The sequence below is a fragment of the Babylonia areolata genome, chromosome 9 (assembly GCF_041734735.1).
Source record: "Babylonia areolata isolate BAREFJ2019XMU chromosome 9, ASM4173473v1, whole genome shotgun sequence".
Lineage (NCBI taxonomy): Eukaryota > Metazoa > Mollusca > Gastropoda > Neogastropoda > Buccinidae > Babylonia > Babylonia areolata.
The window spans coordinates 44680137-44706411 of record NC_134884.1 but is presented as its reverse complement, the minus strand read 5'-3'; the positions used below and the strand labels follow the sequence as shown (position 1 = coordinate 44706411).

Genomic DNA, 26275 nt, shown 5'->3' with positions numbered 1-26275 from the left:
TTCTGCTACATAATTTTGCCAGAGGACAACACTCTCATTGCCATGGGTTCTTTTTCAGTGCACCAAGTGCGTGCTGCACATAGGACCTCAGTTTATCGTCTCATCTGAATGACTTGACACTCTGATTTTCCAGTCAAACTTGGGAAAAAGGGCAAGAGTGAGGTTTGAACTCAGACCCTCACTGACTCTCAGTATTGGCAGATGAACGTTTTAACCATTTTGCAACCTTCCTATACTGGCTAACTGTAACAAAAGGAAACATGCTGTGTGTGCGCATGTGTGTGCATACGCGTGTGTTCGAGTGCATGCGTCTGTCTCTCTGTGTGAATGTGATCGGGCAATTCAATCAATACTCACACAAAAGGGTTTTGCAGCTCTTCTGTTGCATAGTTCAAATTATTCCTGTAACAGAACATGTTAATTCTATTTGTTAGCAATTCAATCAAGTCAAACATGTTAATTCTATTTGTCAGCAATTCAATCAAGTCAGTCTATTTTTTACCCAATGAAATTTCAATATCAATGAACACTTTTATTACACATTTGATCATGTTAACACACAGGGTATGCCAAAATACAAATGTGCATATGCACAAGCATACATGCCTGTGTTGTGGGTGTGGTGTGCATGTAAAGTGTACTGGCAGTAACCAAAAAACACAGGCAAGGTGAGGGATTCCATTCTGCATCTTGCAGAAAAAGGCAGAAATCTGCTGCACTAGATCTATCCGTTAACAAAAACTCCACTAAACATTAACTTGAAAATTTGTTTCAATGCAGATATGTTTCAAGACATGGCTTGCAATGCATGGATTATCAAATAGTGTTGAAGTAACTGCACGTGAAATACAAAGGCATATGCATACAAATATCAACTTGAGCATATTGTGGGTTTCTGTGTATGTCTTTGTGCATTGGGCAGAACACTTACTCAAAAACAAAAAATGGGTGTGAGCCTAAATACACAGATACCTGAATGAATAACGTGTTCAAGGAAAGAGAGAAACATTTAACAGATTGACAGAAAAAGAGTTTTGGTGATGTAAACATACCAGCCATCATAAGCCCACAAGCCATCATAGAAGGCCAGTGCGATACTGGACAGGTCATGGGATGTGTCCTCAAATCCCTCACTCAGATATTCAAAGCCGTCACCTGCACACCAACAAAATGTTTAGCATCTGGAAAACGTAAAATAAATAAATCTTTTATGAATAACTGATAACCGGTTTCTAACATTTATTCTGATCAGTAAATAGACAAAAAGATGTTTCGTGGTCATCTCTGTCAAACACAAGAAAAGAATAAACTCCCAAGACTAAAATGCAGTGTCACATATTTCTGAAATCCCACCCACTTGTTTGCATTTTATCATCATGAATATAAGCCAACAGTTCTCAGGCTTGGAAAAAAAATGTTTCTCACAGTGTCAGCCTCATCTTTTTCACCAGTATTTTCACAGCCCATACTTCTGTCAATATGCTCCGCCTCGTTACTTCTCTTCAAATAGGTAAAGTCATTGAAAATATATCATGTGCTTGTCTTCTTACATAAAAACTAAAGTTTTGAAGAAAAAAAAAAATTTTAAACCACACTTATTCAATAATAATTTGACAATTCTAGAGGAAACTTCCAATCCTAAAATCCAAGACAAGATTTGTGAACTTCACTGTCTTAACCAGATGACCATATCCCCATAAATTTGATAACCCACCCCTTAGTGTCATTCCATCTCAAGGCTTGAAATACCCACCCACCATGTTGTCCTGGACATATATACCTTCTGGTGGACAAACGGAAATGCTCCATACACTTGACCACTGGACAACCAATGTCTGACTATGACTGATAGTGAGAGGGTGAATTAGCAGTCAGCTTCAGCCTAGACTACCCTCCTCACCTTTTCACTTTAACACCTCCATCCTGAACCCCACCCCAGTTTTTCTTTTCCTGTCATACATTCGGTTCCATAATGAATGGTGTCTGCTGACTTGTCACTGCACAACCAGTAGTTAGTTTTATGAACCGCCTCTTTACTCAGGGAAGGAAAGTGAAATCTGAGGGGATTTTTTTCTTTTATCAACTTGTCAGTCTCCGGGACAACTTAAAATGATCTGGGAATTTCTAGCACTGCATCTTCCCCCACATACCTTGGGCCAGTTTGACTGCTCCCCCAATGACGATCAGAGCTATGGCCATCAGTTTGGCCACAGTGAAGACAATCTGCACTTTGTTGGCCAGCTTCACACTGTAGCAGTTCACAAAGGCCACAATACCTGCAACACACACCCCTATCCCTCACTTCACAAAGACAATACCCATAACACACACCCCTACCTGTCACTTCACAAAGGCCACAATACCTGTAACACACACCCCTACCTGTCACTTCACAAAGACCACAATACCTGTAACACACACCCCTACCTGTCACTTCACAAAGACCACAATACCTGTAACACACACCCCTACCTGTCACTTCACAAAGGCCACAATACCCTGTAACACACACCCCTACCTGTCACTTCACAAAGACCACAATACCTGTAACACACACCCCTACCCTGTCACTTCACAAAGACCACAATACCTGTAACACACACCCCTACCTGTCACTTCACAAAGGCCACAATACCTGTAACACACACCCCTACCCTCACTTCACAAAGACCACAATACCTGTAACACACACCCCTACCTGTCACTTCACAAAGGCCACAATACCTGTAACACACACCCCTACCCCTCACTTCACAAAGACCACAATACCTGTAACACACACCCCTACCTGTCACTTCACAAAGGCCACAATACCTGTAACACACACCCCTACCTGTCACTTCACAAAGGCCACAATACCTGTAACACACACCCCTACCTGTCACTTCACAAAGACCACAATACCTGTAACACACACCCCTACCTGTCACTTCACAAAGGCCACAATACCTGTAACACACACCCCTACCCCTCACTTCACAAAGACCACAATACCTGTAACACACACCCCTACCCCTCACTTCACAAAGACCACAATACCTGTAACACACACCCCTACCCCTCACTTCACAAAGACCACAATACCTGTAACACACACCCCTACCCCTCACTTCACAAAGACCACAATACCTGTAACACACACCCCTACCCCTCACTTCACAAAGACCACAATACCTGCAACATTAACCCTTACCTGTCACCAACACTCACTGTCCTCACTGAACATCCCCCTCCAGGTTTCCTCCAGTTCTATATCAATACATGCTAAACAGTTGTTTTTAGCATGTATTTCTTTTTTGAACACCCACAGTGATAAGAAAAGAACATCAACAATAAATCAGTGTCAACCAATTCTAAGGAAAAATATCTTTAATTCAAAAGTGCTTATGGCCAGTTCAACTACTACGATTTCATGACTGTTTAAAAAAAAAATACTGGTCAATTATCAAAACCGAAATCTGAGTTTTAAATGAAATAACCACAAAGTCTGGCTGTTAGGTAAATCTACTTCAGATTATTTCTTTATGATACTCATCACATTATGAGCTGGGACCAGAAATGTTAAAAACAATTCTCCTTCTACTTGTATGCATACAACATCAACTGAGCTCCATTACATGTGCTGAAAACTTTGTCAACATCCATCTCAAGATGTGACAGAAAAACAAACACAAAACAACCCAACCCAGAGAAAGAGTGTAAAAGAGAGAGAGAGAGAGAGAAAGAGGGGTGCAGAGAGTGACTCACACATGCAGAGAATAGCTATCAGCTTGACCAGGATGTCGGGCACCTCACAGTCCCCGAAGAAGGGCTCCACAGCGTAGACCCCAAAGCTGAGGGCAATGACCCCGAAGAGGGCAGGCTTGAGGATGAAGACGGACACCCAGGCAAACAGGAAGGCAGGCACCGGGGCCAGCTGGTTGGGCAGGCTCTTACCCGCCTCCATCAGATAGGCATACTCCGCTCCAGACTTGGTGATGATGGTGCCCAGCTCTGCGTACACCAAGGCCCCTGTGCAGAGAGAGACGACAGGACGCCCGTCACTTACACTGCTGACCTCGCCTCTCACAGCCTGCATCGTACTGGCTCTGACATGATGGAGTGGATACCATTACACCCTTAGCCTGCTTTCTGCTTTTAACCTTCTGTCTTGGGGCAACTGTGAGTCCTTTCCCTCCACTCTGGAAAGGTCTTGTTCATGGCTGGGGATGGCTTACAGTGTCAACTGCTTTTTGGTGTTTTTTTTGTTTGTTTTTTTGTCAGCAATCACCAATGGCTGATACAACTTTTCTACAAAAAGTGGAAGAATTATCCTTGACAGCAGCTCTCTTAAATTTCCTTTCACTGTCTGTAAAGGTTACTTTACGCATACTGCACAGTAAACATCTATTTTCCTTTTTTATAATGAAGAAACTGATTCACCCTTGATACACAACTCTTGGGACTGACGACTGACCCAAACAAAGAAAAAGGACAATATGTAGGGCAGAAAGATGCATAGTAATCTCTGAAGACCCTTCTACCTCCCTTCGTTCAGTTTTCGTTTTTTCTCACAAACATGTCAGGGCCAGTACAATGGCAGCTTAAAAATTCATATTGCTGCTGTAGATAAACCATACCGTTTTAGTAATCGATGTGTGCTTGAATGTTGGAGACACAGAGATATATACAGAGAGAAATCAAAGGGTTTACATGTATTTATATGTGTCTGAATGTGCAGGCATGTGTGTATGAATCTGCATATATAAGTATAATCACATAAAAACAAATATGTATCTAATACCTCTTATCCACGGCAGAAAAATAGTTCTTTCCAACAATAATTCCCACCCCTCTTATCCTTAAGACACAATCACAATGTACACATTTACACGCACACACACATAAAATGTGGCAAATCACACGCCACCAGGCTGACTTCAAGTCAGCATCACAAATTCTGAAAGACAATGTTCAAGCTCATTTGATTAAGTATTGCTGAAAGAAAAGCATACAGTTTAGATCACAATACCAAAGACAGAAACAGCACACTTTTGGCAAAAACAGCAATGTTAAGTTTGTCAAATACAGATCAACAAACAATATCCAAGCAAAACAATGCAAAAATATAATCAATAAAATGTTGCCAATGACAAATGGACAAGTTGCACAAACAATAACATATGTTGGTAGTTTCTAAACAACATACTTTCTTTTTTTACTTCCTTTTTTATACAATCTTTTATGGTCAGAGTTTAAAACATTCTATCTCAGTTTTTCTTGAAACATAACATTCTTCTGTCCGATCTTGAACAATTTCAAATTTTCATTCACAAATGGATCCCAAGAAAAACATGTGAGGCACACAAGATTTTTCACAACAAACATAACGTTTAAATGTTACCTTGTTTTCAGCACATATAGGATACAATAAGAAAAGCCACCACCGTAAATGGCTTACTTGTATCTGATTTCAAATCCAATGCCTCAACGATTAAAAAAAAAAAAAGCATGAATACAATTATTATGTTTCACTTCAAAATTACTTTGTACAACTGTAAATAAAAATGCAAGCTGACTTCATACTGCAAGGGGGAATTTTTTTCTTCTTTTTTTTTTTCCCATGAACTTTAAAGTGTTATTCAGAAACTTTTTTTTCCATTTTCAGATTCTTTGAAGCATCCAGGAAGTGTCAACAGATAGATTATTGATACCTTCATTAGTACTAAGAAAAGGGAGAAATTAACAAGTAAATGTCTTAACTGCCCACTGATGTTCACCATGACGGTGGACGTTAGGAAGATTCCCTCCACATTCTCTGGCCACCAACTCTTTCTGCTTACAATGTTATGCGTATTACACACAAAGGGCACTTTCTGAGATGAACTCATACTGCTAAATAACTAACCTGGATGAGGGAAGGGGTGGATGGTGGGACCGGTGCAAACATGAACAGGTGATTGTGGACATTCTCTTCATTCCTCTCTCAATGAAAATGGCCATTTTGGTCAACTGGCAATACAGGCATCATGCGACCTCAATGAGGGTTAAAATGTGAACAGTTCTGGGTGCGTGGAAACTAAAAAAGGTAAGACCAAGAAGAGTGTAAAATGAAAAATATCGCATTAATAGGAGGATCCAACTCACTACAAAAAGAAAAATAAACCAAAAATCTAAATCTGAAGGACATTAACAGAGTTCAGTAAAAGTTCAGTTCACTGGGGGTGGGTGTGTGTGTGTGTTGGCGGGGGGGGGGGGGGGGAATAAGAGGAATGTTAGGGGAGGAAGGACTGCATAATACTTTTCAATGCAGAAATGAAAAAAGACTATAAAAGCCTTGGTGGTTACTGGACGTGGCTAATGTGGAGAGAACCTTGACTACCAACATCACACAAACAAAAAATGATCAAAGATACACAGCCAGATAAACACGGCCGACGTCCACCCTGACAAAAGCCCCACATCTTTCTATCCCCACTGATCAGTCAAGTTAGTGAGTCCTTCTTCCCACTTGTAATGGTTGAAACAATACTCACAGCATAGATAAAACTGGTTGAGAGTTTATTTGGGTTGACTACAATCCCATGGTTCTAGTGTTTTTGTACTTTTCAGGCATAAGGTGGATGGGGCGTTGAGCAAGTTGCAAGCTGTCAATTAGTATTATCTAAATGCAGGATTTGGAGGACTTGACAATTTGTGTCGGGGGAACCCAGCTTCATTTTTTATGTTTATGTATGAATTCTCCATTAGAGAAAGAGACTTTTGAAAATGTGTCCAACATGAACATGTGTAAGCACGGTGAATATGCCAGTATCATCATTTTTGCCTTTGGGGACCAAGTCCATATAAAACCGCAAGTGTTGCCTCCAAGAGTCATCTCCATGATGCAACACATTCACACATTTTTCTGATCCTATGCTGAAAAAACTTCTTCATGGGAGTATCAGTGTACATGTGTTTATCCTGGATTCTAATGTGTACTGTTGGGTGGTTGTGAGGAACTTTGTTTCCGAAGCCTCTAAAACTGTTCTTTGCCCCTTTTCCTTCCTATGTCCCACAGTGTTAATGTTGTTAGTCTTCTAGTCTTTCTGGACATCAAGGCTGTGTTTACCTGGGCTGGATGTGTGAATCCACACACACTATCATCCTCTCTAGCTTAGCACTCACGGCCAGAAGCCCGCCTCTCAACTCCCTCTGTTAACCACACCTTTGGTGCGCCGCCGAAGATGGAACATTTGAAGGCAGGATTATGCAAAAGGTTGGGTTTCTTTTAACTTTCTTTGCCAGATTTTGCAATCAAGCCAACCACCGGCAGTTGTAAAGTCCTCGGTGGCGGCAAAGGAAGGTTTAGGGCAGTAGTAGAAGTTGCATCAAATCTGCTGTCTACTGGGATTCATGTTTGAAGACATAGCATGTGACGAACGCCCGGGACTGGGCGTGTACTTACATAGCTACACCTTCGCCTGACAGCGAAGGTTTGGTCAGGTGGAGGATCGATGATCACCATCGCTCCCCAAAACACCAACCAGCACATGGACCCAGCGTCCGTCACACTGACACAGTCAGTCAACTGAGATGTGATGGAAACATTCGCCTGGGAGCCAAGCAGATGCCTCCTGACGGTGGTAACAGTTGACTGGAGCATCTGAAGAAGTTAGAAGTGTCTGACGAACACTATAGGCCACAGGACAAGAGGGGGTCTGTAGGGTCACCTGTTTGCCAAAGAAAGGGAAACATTTGGATTAAAGGGACAGAGCCCAGAGGGGGCCCCATCCCAACATAAACATGGCATACATCCACTGCATGCAAACCAGATATGGGAAAGAAAAAAAACAGCACTGGAACTGTTCACACCACGTACCTTCTGCTTTGACTTCATGTCAACGAAGCAAAACTCCATTTAACAGTTTGCTTTGCAGGTATGCTTTAGTGATGAATCAAATATCAGTGATGTAATATTCTTTCTAGGTGGTGTTAACAGTCCCAAAAAGTGCAAATCAAAAAAAGAAAAAGAAAAGACAAATCCATGCAAACTTCTCCGCAAAACTTGTACACATCTGCAAAGAAAAGAAACATGGTATATTATTGTTTCACACCACCCAAATTTCAACACACAGAGAGAAAGACAGACAGAACCAGGGAAAGCAACCAATCAAAATTGTATCTTAAAGTTCAACTAGTTTCACTACTATTTAATACAAGTAAAGTTCCGACTTGATATGTATATTGTTAGTCCATTACAACTGTGTAGTTCAACAGAAATACAAGAGACAAAGAAAGGTCATGGTAATCATCAACAAAGATACAGACATAAACGACGAGACACAGTCTCCTGATTCCTGTGATTGACAGGAGCAGAGAACTTGTGTCCAGTCGCAGAGTAACGCAAGTTGTCTCCCTTACCACACAGGGAGATAATTCCACATCCGACCCAGATGATGAGACTGAGGCCAACGGAACCTGACCCGGCCAGCACGCCCTTGGGGGAAATGAAAATCCCTGACCCTGAGAATAAAATGCCAGTCACTGCCCGTTAGTGTCGCACATGAAAACCATCAACCACTGCTCAATTCAATATTTTTACCAGCAAAAACACAGACATCCACGCTTTCATAACGTCGAACACACTGAAAATGGTTCCTCAAAGCAACAAGCTAACAAACACTGAAAACCAAACATCATTAAACCAACAGTTCAACAAACATCCAACAACAATGAACCAACAGCGATATAACACTGATCAACAATAAATGTACAAATCAATGTAAAGTTAAAAGCAGCAAATATCAAAGAAAGATGTCGCAGTATAAACAATAACCATTCATTCCGCTTTTGAAAATTTCCCAATAAAAATGTGCTACAATGGTACACTTATGAGAAAATCAAAATATCATGACACAGCTGAGCTGGATGTCTCGAACAACCTAGGAAAATGGGTCTACACACAGTTATTCAGAGATTCACTAAAACAAGGAAACACCAAGGACACTTTTCAGCTTGCTTTATATATATCCATCTTGTATACAAGAGGCACAAACTATTTCTGCAAGGAAAATATCAATCTCAATTTTCCAAAATTTGAAGGAAAAAAAAAAAAGCCTGTGTCAAACATAAGCCCAGACAACTTGTGAAATTGTAAAAACTCGATACTGTGAATAATAAACACGGGGCATGATCACCATCATCCTGCATGTTTTCAACCATCTCTTTTGTCCAGACTGCTACAGTCACTCTCACCAGCTATCAGCCCCAGTTCAAAACCCTTTCAGCCAGCTCAACTCCAGGAGTCAGAGGGAAACATCATGTGTAAAGTCAGGTCTTTCTCTGCAACTGGCCTGGTACCAGGAAAAGCAAACCACAGTCCTCCCTGAACAAAGTCCCTTCACTTACTTCTGCTGCCATCAATCACTATGCATCTCATGTAAGGGTACAGAGAGAAGATGAGTCTCATCTGTTACATTTTCTTTTGAACCTTTTTTCAGGACTGGTATCCTTTAAAAGTCTACCAAATCAAAACATTTCCTTTCACATTATCTTTCACTTTCATTCCTTGATTTGGTCTGGCTATTAAGAGCTGATAGCTGATAAGAAATTATGACAAGTGTTAGCAGAACACTGTAACTTCATCTTTTCTGTATTTCAAAAAATAATATAATTCATGTGATGTATATGATGGAGTACAAGGATTATTCTGATATGATATCCAGTTCGCAGGTTTTGTGTCTAAGTAATAATTTGTGACTGGTCTCAAAATAAGCAAGGCAGGGGAACCTGAGCCTTTCAATGGTGTTTCCAGCCAGCATTACAAATGTAAGCTGATACAAGCTCAAGTGTGGCAGAAAATGAGAAGTAGTAAACCTATCAGTGGTGAGCCATGTAAACGGACCTTACCGGATTAAGTGGATTAAACACTTAGCCGGTCTACACATGTACATTATGCAGCTTCACCTAGAGGATTATTGTTTACAATCCCTGAACAGTTTGTGAAGTGGGGCTGCTGCCCATAATGGATGACTAACTCTGTAATTGTCCTCTTTCACCTCTAGGAGGAAACCAATACAAAAGTAGTCATGTGGTTCTCACCATCTTCATGCCCAGGCCAACACTCAAAGCTCTGTATAAGACTGTGTGAAGAAAAATCCTTTAATGCACATGTGTAAACTATTCTGCTTACACTTGCTGCATATTTCTGGTGGACCACAAATGGACATGACTAGAGTGTTGTGCACACAAGGCACAAGATGTGAATCCAGGAGAACGTCATCATGAGCTGTGATCCCACAGTTGTCCACACTGGAGTAAAAGCTGTGGGGTTCTTGACCTCACAAATCATGATTGTTCAACGTTCCTGTCAATCTACAGCAAGCAGAACAGACGTGTACACATGTACCCCGGTGCAAACAAGTGTCAGTTCTGTAGTTCCTACCTTTTCTCGCATTTCACCCTGAACACATACCATGTTTCATTGCTTGTGAGTAATGCTGACCAGAGACACGGTGATGGAGAGAAACAGCACACACAAAAGAGAAGTGTATGAAACATCAGTATTTTATCAGTCAGAACAGACCTGTATGTCACCTTTTCAAAGCACAAGAAAAGTAGGATGGATTTTCAGTATACATCATTTCATTGATTACACTTTTAGCACATTGCATATGAGGCTAAATAACTGGCAGAACCCATAGTATTACATCTCTTAACACTGCATCACTGCAGTCTGCTGGTCTAAACAAATACTGAATCAGTCCTGCACATCATTTAGTTTCACACTGACAATGATAAAGATCCACAATGCAAGAGCGCTGTTGCTGATTATTACAACTCATTTTCAGGCTACATATAAACTGTTTACTGTCACGGACAATTAACAATCCCAAAGACAGGTTTCCAATGACACTTGGCTTCATTTCCTCCATGTATATTCCCTAAAACATAATATGAGAACACTTTCAACTAAGGCCCTTAGTACATCCTGAACATTTATGCACTTTTGCAACTGCGTGTGAAAAATGAAAGATGATTGAATATGAAATATAATAAAATTCTATTGAACTTCCTAAGTTCACACTTCTAAACACACACCAAACAAAACCATGGCATGTATATATGCACACATACATACTATGCTGAAAATATGCACTCACTGACACGCACATAAACACACACGTTCACAGGCACACACACTCATAGTCACACACAACTGAGCACACACCAACACAGAGAACAAAGTAAAACTACAAGTGAAGGACAATGTGGAGAGGTGTCCATTACCAATCATGGTGCCCACAATGAGGGCGATCCCCCCCATCAGGCCCAGTCGCTTTTTGAGGTGGACCGGCTCAATGGAGGCGGTGGGGGAGGCAGGCAGGGACTCCTCGCTGGAATCCAGCTTCTTGAACTCCCCAAAGTTGAGGTGTTTGTGTACCTCTGTCCCATTGGGCACAAGCAGGGGATTGTTTCGACCCTTAGCATCTGGGCTGTCCGGCACTGTAACCACAACAGGGACAGACAACATGATTCCACTGTCTTTATTCAGGAGCAATGGATGTGAATATGAAACAGACTTCTACATCTTGTCTGAGGGCATGTGCGCAAAAAGATAGATGGGAAAGATACTGCACACACTTACATGCATGCATTCAGTCATAAGTAAGAAGTGCTCAGTATACTTTTGTATGACTGACAAGCACACAAAAATAAATTACAAGACCATGTTTTTGCATGCAATTGTTACTATCAACAAACTATAAACTTCTGGACAAACATATTCATGATACTATTCACACTACTCTCATGTTTTCTTCATATTTTAAAAGAATAAAGATATATCTCATTTCCATTAAACCCCTTCCTTCACCCTCTCTCCTGCTACCTCTCACCTGCTAAATCTAACTAGACACACTATCAAGATAAGCAGCAAATGTACCAAAGTAAGAAGGCTGACACATTCTGGTAACCGAGACAAGTAAAGTGATTTGATCCATCCCTTTCATGCACACACAGCTATCATCTCAAGTATTCTTAAACTAATACCACGGACAGAAAGGTGGTGTAACTGGTTCTATTTAACTATAAGAACAAACATATATTGCAATAGCACCACTCACTTGCACAAAGATAGAGAGCTATTTATAACATTAAACAAACCTACAAAGACTTTCTGATGAAACTGCTAGTGGTGTGTCACATGGGACCACTCCTAGCTGTATGTACAGAATCAGTACTGAGTGACCACTTTCGACAAACTATAACTAGAGTAAGCACATTGCACATAACATACTGATTCGGTATCAGTGAATGGGACAAGTCATATGTGTATCTCCATCTTTACATCATATGGCTTTCAAATCCCCACACAAGGAAGCTGATGAAATGGTTAAAAGAAAAATGTACAAGGTTAGACTGAAATATGGTACTTCCAAGCAACATTATGCATGCATCATATTGCATGTATTGCATGTCCCATGTAAAGATTTTGACACTGTTTTCATAATGGTTCCCACTCCAAAATCTTACACTGTATTAAGTTTAAATGAATCTATCTAAGGTGTATATATGTCCATGCATGTGCACAAGTGAATTACTTAGCACTAACATAATAAATGTAATACCTCATGGGGAAAAAGTTGCTTTCTACATTGGGAATGTTTTAGCTCCTTTTTTTCATGTAATTATCATTTCATAATTCAATATCCTCATATTCAAAGCCCAAATTTGCAACTTTTTTTTTCTTTTTAGATGACAGTGAAATAGGACAAATGAAAACCACTGTTAAAAATTGAAAATCACTGCAAAGTTTAATAATGATAATGAATAAAATTGAGAATGAAATAATTCAGAACAAGTGACAGAAGGAGGCTGGTATCCAGGTGGTACAGCATACAACTTTTTTTCTATTATCTGAAAGGGCTCATTCACTGAATGCTTTGAAGACCACTCCAGTTCTCTCAGTGTCTTTTTTTTTTCTTTGTAAATCCCATTCTATTAAAATTAACAGAGCTTCCAGCAGCAAGAAAGCGCAGGGATAAGGGAGATTTGTTATCAGCACAACAAAGAAGAGGCAAATAATGTTTAGTAAGTAACTTACCAAGAGAATATTTTTTCTGGCTCATGACAAATTTTCAGTTTCTCTCCCTAACTGCTGAACACAGACAGGCAGTATACACACACACCAAAAAAGAAAGCACAAGATCTTCTACACAACAGTGACACAATCTTCACTCTGCACAATTCTAGCTAGAGTAGGTACAGGTTTTCTATAGCTCCCTTTCCTTCCTTCACTCCCAAATCGCATACAACAGGTGCACAGGGTGACAAACTGTCCAGCTTTTCCAATCTTTCAACCACAGTCACGTATCACAGAAACAGGGAGACTCCAAGTCCAATGTCAGCCAGAGGACAGAGATCAGACTGTCACACACAAGCTGGAAAACCTCACAGGCCTGGATCACAACAACATTGGGATGCCCAGCTGAAATGGTCTGACCGCTCACCGCCTGACCACCACTACCTATATAGGGGCCAGGATGGAAAGGGAAGGACAGGGGCTCGGCAAGTGTTCCAACCGGTGTGTGCAGCCAACACTTTGTAGGGGGTCGGCTGGTGGCCCTAAGATCCTTAGCTGGTCAATGATATTAGAGCAGTGAATCAAGTGTAAAATGTCTGGCAACTTTCCTTCGCCTACTGCATGTCACAGTCGTGTACTTCTTTTTAAGATAACTTGTACTTCTTTTTTAGAGTCATACTTTCTTTCCCAAAAGTTAAATATCATATACATCTATCAATTAATCAAATAAAGAACAACTGACTGTACTGCAAAGATATTAAGTAAAAAAGAGAAAAAAAAGAATACTGGAACTGACAGTGACTGTCTTTGCTGTAGCTTTAATTTCTCTGCTGACACTGAGGATTAGAATAATGCTAATAGTGGTAAGTTGTACTTGACGCTAAAACAATTTGATTGACAACTGAAAACGTTTATTACAGATCCATACATCAAGGTAAACATCTGTTATTGTATAAAAAATGTAATAAAACAAACAAATAAAATGGTGCATCAGATGCCTGAAGGCATAAACCCAAAGCACTCATCAGGCCTTAGATCAAAAATCTTTAGTGAACTACCCCAAACCACATCCCTTCTTCCATAATCAGCCATGATAAATCAACAGACTGTATTCATACAGTTAATCCACTGGCAATGAACACAGGGTAAAGAGATTTATGGAACCAAGTTTTAATCCTAACTCTGCCATTCTTAACAAAAAAAAAAGGGGGGGATTTCCAATAAACAGTGATTTACAGAGGATTAGGATTTACTCAGGTAAACAGTTGACGTCATAGCAATGATCTGTTATAATATGTGAACAAGGTGCTAGGATTGACATGCATTCATTAACATTCCCTGCCTACGCTCCTTTCCCTGCACCCTCCTCCCTCTCTCTCTGCTTGCCTGTTTCACACTGTCACGCACATCATAATACAAACACCAACATGCACCAGTATCAATACACTCACAAACCTTTGTTCTGTAACTGAACTGGAAGAATGAACTGATTTCAAAAGTTCTACAATTACAAATTATCTTCAAATATAAAATACTAATAATTTAAAAAAATGAAAAATATTTCTGGAGAAAATAATGAGAGGCAGCAGTCTGAAAAAAATATGTCTTGTTTTCTCCAAATAATGTTCACATTAGAGTTTAACAAAACAGACATAACAAAGGAGAATGTTTGACTCACAGGTTTTCATAGTATCCAGTCGGTCCTTCATCTTGAAGCGTTTTACCACTACTTGTGGTGTCCAAACTAGGGTGTGGTGTATTCAGGTCAACACTACAAACCACCAATGGTCACTGGAAAAGACAAAAACATACATGTATGTTACACATGAGGTGAAAACCTTCACTACTGACTGGCAATGCCCCTGTGTATTGCAAGTATCCTGTTTCAATGCATGTGGTTTACATACTTTGTGTGACACTCCTCTTCTCACCACACCTCTCACTCTCTCTCTCACTTTCATTCTTTATCAACTATAACTGCACCCACTGCTTGTATTCATACCATCTTCACAAAAACATCAACACCCAAAGACTACTGATCAACATTAATCAGAAAGTAATTTCAAGAACTTCAAAAAGAAAATAAAACAGCTGGTGGCCAAGTGGATAAAGCACCTACCTAAGAACTGAGGAAGTGAGAGAATCTTTGGTCTGTGGATTAAGCCATATTTGCGCCTCAATTTTTTTTTCACAATATCTCCTCCACTAAATCTGTAAGTGTTGGCAAGTTTTTCAAATGTGGCGTTAAACTGGAGATACTGTCTGCAACATGAGCTGCACCTAGCAAATTCTGGAGAAAAACCCATTTCAAATGTACTTGCAATGTTCTTTTGATCTGATTCAGTCATGTGCCCAAGAAATTATTATTAGTCATGTGCTTAAAAAATCATAAGCAATCTATGGGGTTTGCTCATGACACCAGATGTCCTTGTTTTTGATTTTCTGCGTGATCACTGTTTTTGTGGTCTGATAACTATATATATACCATTGAGAACGAACAGAAAATGGGAAACGAGGGTTTCTCACTGCTGTCAGTATCCTCAAAGTTTCTCATAAGTAACATTGTAGTCAGTATGAGTGTCACAATTTTGACACATTATTATATCAATTCAATATATGTCATAAGTACTGCTTCCCTTTAATGTTTTGTCTGCTTGACTATATTCACATGATAAAACTTTAGATACATCAGTACATGTACTGCCTGGTAATGAAAACCCACTGCTGTTCTGTGCTTTTCTATCACTTCCCTTTAACTTCTTGCTAACTGGGCCAAACTCATTACATTTCAGATACCATGGAAGACAATCTGGCCAGATGTTTCAATACAATGTTTCAATATACTGCTGGTTTGGTTTGTCCATTATTCACAATTTCTGAGAAAATACCAACGTCAATGTTTATCACTCACACACACAAAGAGTCTTTAGTTTAACTAAACATAAATGCCAGTTAGCACTGCTCATGGTAAACAGTTTATCTTTCTCATTGCTCGTGGTATAAAAATTTCACTTCCTTTTAAAATACAGCTTACACACATGTGCATGTGAATGCATAATGCAAATCTGAAATATATTTGACACAAATGTGACACAGGAACAATGCACAAATCTGTTAACTGCAATTCATCAAGCTGAACAGAAAATAATTCATCCAGCAAAGATAATCTTTTCCTCCATAAAAACTAGACTCCTGGTGTCCTCTCATCATACTGTTCATGAGAAAAAAGGAGACTTGCATTATATATATATATATATATAAGCAGACATTTCTGAGAGAGAAAGACACTTTTTTTTTTTTTACATATATAGAAAAAATGCATAAAAGTTATAAAAAAAAATAAATGCATGTGCACATTCACAAGAATCAAAATGTATGCAGAAGTTCATGACTATGGTTGATAAAGGCTTTACGAAATAAAACAATGAGATAAAAGCAACAGAGCAACAGACACAGCAAATGGCAAGTCACAAATTTCTCTCTCTTTTTTTTCTTTTTCTTTTTTTTACTCCATCCCCCTCTTGTTCTTTTCTTTTTTCTTTTATATTGTCTAATAATGTTTTCAGGTGGTGTTTGTTTGATTGGTTTTATATTTAGTTGCCAACAGCAAAGTGAGAGCTGTATTATCAATGGTTTCTCCAGTCAATGGGAAACCATTTACAGCTTAGTCTTTTGTGAAGGACTATGATTCTCACTAGGACTAGGAGGCAAAGTTGCACTGGCTCTTAGTGCTGCAGCCTTGTGGGCTAGTTGACCTTTGGGAAGCATCGCAACGCCGACTGTCCTAAAACCCTCTTGGCCGAGAGAGTGGGGATGTACTTCAGCAAGACACTCTCCACTATATAATCAAATTCTAGCCCAAATAGTCCGAACAGCAATTGCCTCCTCTGCTGTTCTGATGGTCATAGGCGGACACGACTGACTATCATGTATGTTGTTGTTTTGTTTTTTTGCTGGTGTGGTCTTATGTAAATATATGTTTATGTGAGCAAGTACTGTACATGTTATTCTTCATCCAATGTTTATTACACTACAATTTAACTTATAAGTCAATTCAGTTTCAAGCACAATTATCAGTGGCTGGATAACCACAGTAGCATCCTGCAACTTAAGAAATCAACCACTGGCCTTGCCTACAAAGCAATATAATCTTTTTCTGTTCTGTTCTCTCTTTTTTTCTTCTTTTTTTTAAAAATGTGTTTGATTACAGTAATTATAGAAGATGTGTAACAAGAATACATGTTCAGCATAGTTTTCCACAAAAGGAAGCCACAAAGCATGGCATCAGTCACTATTCTTCTTGACTGGAGGGAAGTGGAAGTACTCTGAGCTATATTACTTCCACCCTGACTTATACAGCAGAAGGGGGATGGGTAGGGATAAACATCCCTACTCCCCTCTCATACTCCCATTTTTCTGCCAACAACCCTCTACTCCCCATTCATTCCAACCCCCCTTGGGTGTTCCATCTCTCTCTTTCTCTCTTTCCATTTCAGCATCCAAAATAACTCTTATTGATTTTCTGGGCAGTGACCCAGATTTTCAGCTCTCTGGCTAGGACTCCTTGCCAGCACCTTCCCCACAAGATGTGCTGGTTTAATCCATACGGTGTGCATTTTGTTGATACAAACACACTGTCTTATGCGTGTTTTGTTGCTCCAAACACAGTCTCAGTTCTGCTAAGTGTTTGTTTTTGTAAGCAACTTGCAGTCATTCTATTCTAGTATTTTGACTGTTGAATTTAAGTTTTGCTCTGTCTGCAATCAGTTCGCTGTAGAGGTAACAGTTTACAAACAGCAGTAGTGGCCATACCAGTGGTAAACTATAAGTAGCAGTAGTAGAAATAGTTATGACTTTTCCCCAAATATGTTCAAATCACGATTATGCTTACAGTAAGTAATTCACTAGATTGAGGCAGATGTGGTAAGGGTTTCAGGTTTGGGGTTAGTGGAGAAGAACAGACTGGAAAAACACCAAAGGTGTTCAGCTTCTTTTCACTGTGTTATCACATTTGAGTCCCAGAGTCCAAGCCATCTTTTTTAAACTGCAGGGTATTTTAAGGACTGCTTGCCACCCACCCCCTGGCAGCACTTTTTCAGAGACAATCGAGTGCATATGAAACAGTAGCTATCCAAGACTGAGGAGCCAGAGAGCTCCCAAGAGTATGTCAGAGAAACATGAAAAACATGCAATACTGAGGAAAGAAAACTTTCAGAAGGAAACATACTTCAAAGAGAAAGGTTATGAAATGTTGGTATCATGAGTGCTATCATCATTCTTGAAAAGTCACTTTAAAAAAAATAAATAAATAAAGATATAAAAAAACCACCCCCACCCAATCTGAAAACATACATTATGTTCCAGTTTTCCACCTTGAACCATGGCCTAGGTCTTGGAAGGTCACTCAAAAGACTTACTCTGGCAAGGTTAGATAAGCAGCTGTTTAAATGTCAAGTGTGATGTTTCCAAGTTTTGTTGTTACTAGCATCAATGCAATGCCTGCCACCTCCCTCCCCACCCCACTCTCTATCAAAGAGAGAGAGAGAGAGAGAGAGAGAGAGAGACTGTGATCTCTCAGGCCTTTGGGAAATTCATACAAAGGGATGCCTCTTTCTACTGAGGTCTCATCTCTCTGTTATATATGTATAACTGCACACTGATTATGTCTTCTTTTTTTTTTAACCTAACTTTTGGAGACTTTGCAATAAGAATGTCAATACTGAAGGATTACCTAAAGACAACTGACAAGACAATGGTTTTAGTCATGAGTGCGGGTATGACACAAAGATATTGGTGGAAGAGAAGTGGTGTTTTGGGAGGGGGGTATCATCTTAAATGTTGCCTACAGGAGCATGGATAGCATGAATGAGCTTTCAGTCCTCAGCTGTCCTTTCTTTCACACACCTCAACATTCTCCCTTCCTCCCGCTTAGTCCCCCCCCATTCCCCTCCCACCCTGCCCCCCAAATCTTTCCTACACATACACAAAGCATGCCTCAGGTAGAAAAACCCAGCCCTCCAGGCAGATCTCTGTGGCACACATCCAGCCAAGTATCAGTTTCAGACACATACCAGCAATACCATCCAATCTAGCTGCAGCTCCAGTAGGATTGGCAGCACCGCCAATGCATTCTTTTTTTTTTTTCTTCCCCTCAGTGTTTACCTGTGATCTGTTTATAATCATTCTTTTCTCGGTTGGGAATGGAAGCCCTAAATCTTTGATTTTTTTTTTTTTTTTTTTTTTTAAACTCCACTCGGAAAGATGCTAGCATGGGACTTGCCATCTAAAATGCAGACAGCTTTGAAACCTCAGCAGAAAGAGGCAGTGCAACAGACAGATGGGCAGCAGAGAGAGAGAGGGGAATATGTCCTGAACTGCCTTTTCAACAGATGCAAGGGAGAGAACATTTTCTTAACTGATAGTACCTTCTTTTTATTCTTTATTTTTTAAGTGGCAAGGAGCAGGGGTGTGGGAGTGAGGAGGGGGAGAGGGAGGAGGAATGGGGGGTGGAGGTAGGGGGGTTATGTGAAGGCTTATATATCACTCAACAAAGAATTTGGATACTACAAACTAGTTATTCTGCAGCACACAATACCTTTTCTCCATCTCTCAATATTAATTATTACAATGACATTAACTCTCTTCATGATTTACTTTACTGTATGTCTTCTAACCATTCCACAGCATGAACAATATGCTGAAGTATGTCTTATTTACATTATATCCTCTAGTCCATTATCCTCAACCACTGATACACCCTCATGAGTCCAGGTGAATATCTAACTTGTTTCATTCATGTGTATCATCATCAACATCACGATCATTATGAAAGAGGAAATCCTAGCATCTTGTTAAATTGTAGCCACATCAGGACTAGCCAGCCTATAGGACTTTGCAGTTTTGCTTTTCACTGTACTTACTGATTACAAGAACAACAACAAAAACAACAACAACAACAAGAGAGGCCAGGCCTTCAAGACCTACTTGTGATAAATGAAGTCCCCTAGCATTAATTACAGAGTAAATTCCCTTTTTTACTATCTGCACCAAAACCTTTGCAAAATAAATAAAAATTCCATGCTTAGCAAAAGTAGTTCCTGTTTGAACAAAAAATGATAATAATGACTCCTCTTGTTGTGTCAGAATAAGAGGTCAAAGTGCCAAGTTTAGAGAATACAAAAAATATAAATATAACAGTAAATGCAGTTTGCATATAATTAGGCTTCTTTTTTTTAATTTTTTTGTGCCCATCCCAGAGGTGCAATATTGTTTTAAACAAGATGACTGGAAAGAACTGAATTTTTCCTATTTTTATGCCAAATTTGGTGTCAACTGACAAAGTATTTGCAGAGAAAATGTCAATGTTAAAGTTTACCACGGACACACAGACACATGGACACACACACACACACACACACAGACAACCGAACACCGGGTTAAAACATAGACTCACTCTGTTTACACAAGTGAGTCAAAAAAAAAACAAAAAAACAACACATGCAACACAGGTGGTTTTCGACCTTAAAGAAGTTAAACAAAGCCACACCCATCACAGGACAAACAGCCTTCATAAAGAGGCAGTGACCTTTATATTTCTCACACGCTCACCACACAAATTTGGTTTCTTGAGCACACTAATAAACGCATACTCATGAACATGCAAGCATGCTAACAAACAAACATTCAATGCAAACAAATTAATCAAGAAATTAATTAACAAAGTGGAAAATATAATTCACAAATGCATCAAGCCTTGAAGATGAAGCAACAAATGATAAAAATCATCTTAAAGCCATGAGCAGCAATCATCTTTATACTTAGGGTTCCAACACTGACCAAAATGACTTACAAAACTTCTTTTAATTAATCTTCTGTGGTTTAGCATTAAATGATTAATTCATATATTACAAATTTAGGGGAAAAAAACAATGATTGCAGACAAATCACATGCTCTGTAAACAGTTTCTAAGAACCTGGTTATTTTACCAGATCAGATTTGCAGATCGCATGTAACATATAAGAATCTGAGTGACAAACTAAAATTTCAAATAACACAAATACCAAACACTATAAATCTGCGCAATACTTAAGTAAAGATGGTTCACATATGATGAATTTACAAAAGTTCCATAACCAACAGCAAAACTTTTTTTTTTTTTTTTTGCTGCCCCATCATCTGCCCCGTTTCAGTGGCATTACTCCCACGCCGCTCATTTAGACTCCCCCATACACGGCCACACCCAGGTTTGTCCGTCACAGTTCCAGCGTCGGCAGTCCACAGGGAACCATCGATGTTAGGTCGCCAGGAGGCCACACACCAGAGACCCTGCACTGCTGCTGAGTCACTTCGGTGGTGTTCAGTGGTGCCTGTTCTGTTTTAACGTATTTAGGACACCACCTACTAAGCCCCCTACTAACAACAATAATGGCTTAGTCGCGGAGCCAGACTGAGTGAGCGTCCCTCCCAGAGTGGAGACCGCCACCACATCCCTCAAACAACAGCTCCCCATGAATCTGCCAACACTGACGACATTGAGGGGACTCACCCCAAGCACGGAAGTGGGGGGGTATTGAAACTGAGATCACCATGAGAGCAGGGCATGAAAGGCCACAGACTTTGAGACTATTTTGTTCATATTGATGATGATGGAGGAGGAGGAGGAGGAGGAGGAGGATGTTGCTATAGAGGTCCATTTTGGTTTGGGACTGCGTGACAAGGCTGTACTCTACGCTTCCTGTCATAATGATATCCCGGCGTTAACCAGGCCCGAGAGATACAGACACTTGCAGTGTTGGTCAGGTAAGTAGAGCAACACACCCAAAGACGCATCCTTGAAGTGGATGACACTCGACTGTGTGGTCCCAGTCTCCCCATTTAAGCCCACAGCACACTCAACTCTGGGTAGGAGCCGGCCACGGGCTGAAAAACCCACCTCCGCTGGGATTCGAACCCGTGTCCTCCCAGCCGTCAGTCCGCGACGCTAACCACTTCGCCACGGCGGCTGGTGCAAAACTTTTTTCAGCTAAAATTTGTTTAACCACATTTGTCAACAGGTGACAAAATGCACTGCAAAGCCCAAACCCTTTCATTACCAAGAGGCACTGAGTGGGATTGTTAATGTAATGATTGCATAATGTCAGAAGTTCTAAGACTTAAAACATTTCTAAAACACTTACCTTCTTTGACGCAAGTTTCCTGGTGCTCCTGTTGGTCTTTCTCAGATGTAAATGAAGTTATTTGTCTGCAGAACACTCAGCGTCACTGCTTTATTTCACCACAGTTGTTGTAAATTGTTCAGAAGATGAGTATTTGGAGTTTTGTATTCAATGACTATCTTAAAGTTTACATTCAACAGACTTGTCCATCAGATTGGAAGACTAGACATATGCAGTCAATACTCAAATTCCAATGCAAAAAAAAATGTGTGCCGGTCTTTGGTTTCACTTTCAGTGACTTGAACAAATACAGAATAATATTTCAATACAGATTTCTTTTTTCAAACAATAAAGGCAATAGCTATGTTGTTCAGGAACTGTCGAAGAATATCTGACATACTCCACAGAAGAAAATATGTTTTATGGGAAAACTTCATTGTCACTGCAACAGACGTGGAATCTTCAGAGGCTAAGGCAACTGTGGACCTGAAACATACAAAAGAACAAAACAAAAATTATGGACAAGGAAAAACATGCTATAAATCATGTAATCAAATAAGAAAACTGCAAAACTTGACTAAAAAAAGAAAATCAACATGTAAATGACCAGATTATTCAAGCTGACTTGAAATATCATTTCCAATGACGTTTCCTTGCTTCTCACCTCAATGTGTGTGTGTGTGTGTGTGTGTGTGTGTGTGTGTGGTGTCTGTATGTCTCGTGTTCCTTTTCTTACTTCTTACAATGATGATGATGAACATCATCGATTATTATCAGTAATAGTTGTAGAAGTAGTTACCAACATTTTAATTGTTGTGTGTTTATCGCTATTCATATATTGATGTTTTGTTGTTACAGGGACAGATTGGAAGACTACGCAATGCCTAAAATCTTTATCCTTGAGTAATAAAGTTTTAAAATCTTGAATCTTGTCTCAAATCTCCCTCTCAAACCTTTCAAACCGATCAGAATGTGTAAAATATAAACTACAATCAGAAATAACTTTAATACAAATTAAGTAACAATTTGTTTAAAATAATGTTCGTAACTTTTGCTCTGTTTATACCTCAGAACTGCAACAATATTCTTTTAAGTTATAATACAATTCAATAGAACAAGAGCAGAATTTTTCTAACAATTTCTTTCATTTTACCATTCATACGCTATATTATATTCCAAGACAGGTTGTACATGAAAAAACAACAACAACAAAACAATGAAAAAATGTGTATGTGTGTTCTGACTTTCACCTATTCTGGTTGAGTTTCATCTAAAAGCAAAACTTCATCTACTTCACCATCACCATCATCCAGCTGACGGCCATCGTCATGTTGATTACTCTCCCGCGAATGTATTATGTATTTCAATGTACTAGTTAAATCCAGGGCAATGGATTTTCTTTAAATTTGATGTGGGTTTATCTCTATCCCTTTTGTTCATCTGCAAGCAATATAAACATGAAAATTGTACATAATGTTTCTACAATCCAAAGAATAAAGAAAATAACAAGGTCAAAATGCACCATTTTTGTGTTCCTGACTATCCAAAATAATCAATATATAATACTAGCATACTGTCAATACAAAAGACACTCAAGAAATGTAAACTTTTTTTTAATCAGTACAAGCCAAGTAGATTTTTTTTTTTTTAATTGGGAAAAAAAAAAGCAAGACGAAAAGTTGAAAAACACTTATCAGTTGACGTTTTGAATGCTGACATGGGTCAAGATACATACAGTGACTGGTTTTGTGCAAAAATGTTTGGTTTTTTTTTTTTTTTTTTTGGTTTTTTATTATTTTTTTGTTTTGTTTTTGTTTTTTTACATATTTTGTGTGTACATCACTATTTTAACAATATTCGTAGGGTTTTTCCTCCACTAGTCTTTCTCCCTTTACAATTACATTCGATATTTGTCATATGGCATCTGTATTCTGGGCGTGTCACGGTGCTGACCTTCCATCGATCATCTCGGTAGGAATCAACATCACACTCACATTCCAAAAATTGGTCTGTAACGCATGTTAATGAGCGTAATGAGTCTTTATACCTGTCTGTTTACCGCGGCAGGGCTCTTCCCCGCTGACACTCAAACATTAACACAAACAGATGGAATGCGACTGGGAAGAGCGCACAAATCTGTAACCTTCAGAAAACTAGCCCCGACAAAGTAACGTCAGGAATCTGGCTGCTGCACCAGCCCGCTGTTCGATCAAACACTGGGTTCAGTCTCCACACGTGCGAGCGTCGTGCACGCGCGCGATATCGCTGCGCGGATTTCCGATCTCCAGTCGAGTCGACGTCTTCTACGTCACTCACTCATACGTTCTTCCTGACAAAACAAAACAACTGTATCCTGTCCATTCTACTGCCCCCGGCATATTTCAGACAAAAAACTACAAACTCCGAAGAGAAATAAAAAGAATCTTACTGATCTCTCATTTTGAAGTTGTGTCTGGAACAAACGGCTGCAAGTGATTCACTCGCGTATCACTGAGAAGAGAATGTCGTCTGTTTCCAACGCTGGTTAATTCACGTGCTGATACTCTTCGGAAAACCTCCAACTATATTTTTACACTTTAAATCTTGGAGTGAGCCCAAGATATACAACAATTCGGCGACGTTAAATTCGTTTTTGACAGCAATTTCCCTGTTTTCTGCTTCCGCTGTGCTGATGCAAGACAGCCGGCAAGTTGCATTCCAGATGCGCATGCGCGCAACAAAAAAACCAACCCACACCAGACTGTCGGTTACCGCGGGCCAATCAATGACGACTGCGCGATATGGAAACGGCCTTTGACAAATGGGCACTGCATAGAAAGGTCACTACACAAGGCAACATGTTTCACATAATTAAAACACTTCTTTTTCGTCGCTGTCAACTGTTCATTGTCAACTTTCAGAATCTTATTGTGTTATCTTTCATAAAACAGAATGATAAAGTGGGCGAAGCATTAACAAACTGTTCCAGGTGAAGTGGATCGTACGTGTGTTGGTGCGACGACAGTCGCTCAGGTCACTCCTACTTCTAACCACACCTTGCCAATTACTTTTCCTGTGACAGGTTCGCCCACTTCGGCTGTTAGCGATTCAGCCTTCCTCTAGGTGGGTTGGGGGTGGGGGCATTGCCCATGAAGTCCGCGATGGCCAAGTTGGGGGTGGGGAGGGGGGGTTGTTGTTCTTTGTTTTGCCAGTTTTATTTTTTGGCCTCCGAACCATTTAACAAGTATTATCGCACACAAAGAATTTCCTTTTTAGAGATTGAGATCAGTGTCTATCCCCCTTTCACCCCCAGGCCCTGTCAGTCCCAGAGATGGTCGATCGAGTTACAGTTTCAAAGTGGTGTCAAAGCGGCGACTGAGCTCAGTGACGTATCCGTACACGCAACGCCACATCAGTTAGTTTAACTTGAATGAATTATGAATGAATGAATAAATAAAATTTGGGCGAGCAAACCAATGCCGCTCATGACCCGGTACACTGACGTGACCATGACCTTGGCGAAAGACCCTTAACGTGGGACACGGAAAGAAATCAGACGACTGGCTTGTCAGGCCTTGAGAGCCTACCCTAGGTTTGTACAAAACAGGTTGTTTTTTGGTTTTTGCTTTTGTTTTGTTTTGTGTTTTGTTTTGTTTTTTAAAGACGATTGTAGAGGGTCAGTGAAGTGAAGCATGCCAAGGTCGACCAGTCTCCGGCCCGATGTATTTCTACTCAGCAGTGTGAAGAGATGGCAGCATTCATTGGGTTTGGGGGAACACAGCTTGTGTATGTGCGTTGTGTATGTGTGCCGTGTCATTGTGAGTGTGTGCGCACGCGCCCTGGGGTGGGCGTATGCGCACGGGATGAAAAAAAATAATGGCGCAGTAGAAGAAACCGAAATGTAAATGTGACGGGAATTGTATCACTTGTCAGTCGCAAAACCGCGGAGTGTCACTGAGTGGAATGTTCAGTGCGTGCGCATCACCGCGTCACTCATCAATAAACATATTCATACTCTCTCTCTCTCTCTCTTTCTCATGCGCGCTTGCTTGTTCACGGTTAAGTCATTTTAGTACCTGTATTTGACGTAAACAC

The 26275-nt window shown here is 40.0% G+C and overlaps 1 protein-coding gene across 8 annotated transcripts in view; it reads right to left on the bottom strand.

Annotated features, from left to right (window-relative positions):
- The window catches only part of LOC143285519 (b(0,+)-type amino acid transporter 1-like), an 89586-nt gene that overhangs the window by 12708 nt on the left and 50603 nt on the right, over positions 1 to 26275 (bottom strand). For 5 of the 8 annotated variants that reach the window (XM_076592862.1, XM_076592865.1, XM_076592866.1 and 2 more), the window contains exons 2-9: positions 22223 to 22687; positions 14724 to 14836; positions 11251 to 11466; positions 8383 to 8484; positions 3748 to 4011; positions 2151 to 2276; positions 1053 to 1155; positions 358 to 402 (exon numbers count right to left, since the gene is read on the bottom strand). In XM_076592862.1, coding sequence (XP_076448977.1) covers positions 358 to 402; positions 1053 to 1155; positions 2151 to 2276; positions 3748 to 4011; positions 8383 to 8484; positions 11251 to 11466; positions 14724 to 14754 — 887 coding nt within the window. In that variant the 5' untranslated portion in view covers positions 14755 to 14836; positions 22223 to 22687. Of the gene's footprint in view, positions 1 to 357; positions 403 to 1052; positions 1156 to 2150; positions 2277 to 3747; positions 4012 to 8382; positions 8485 to 11250; positions 11467 to 14723; positions 14837 to 22222; positions 22688 to 24248; positions 24385 to 24629; positions 24856 to 26275 lie in introns of those variants that run through there. The other 3 variants (XM_076592867.1, XM_076592868.1, XM_076592870.1) reach the window with 3 other exon arrangements.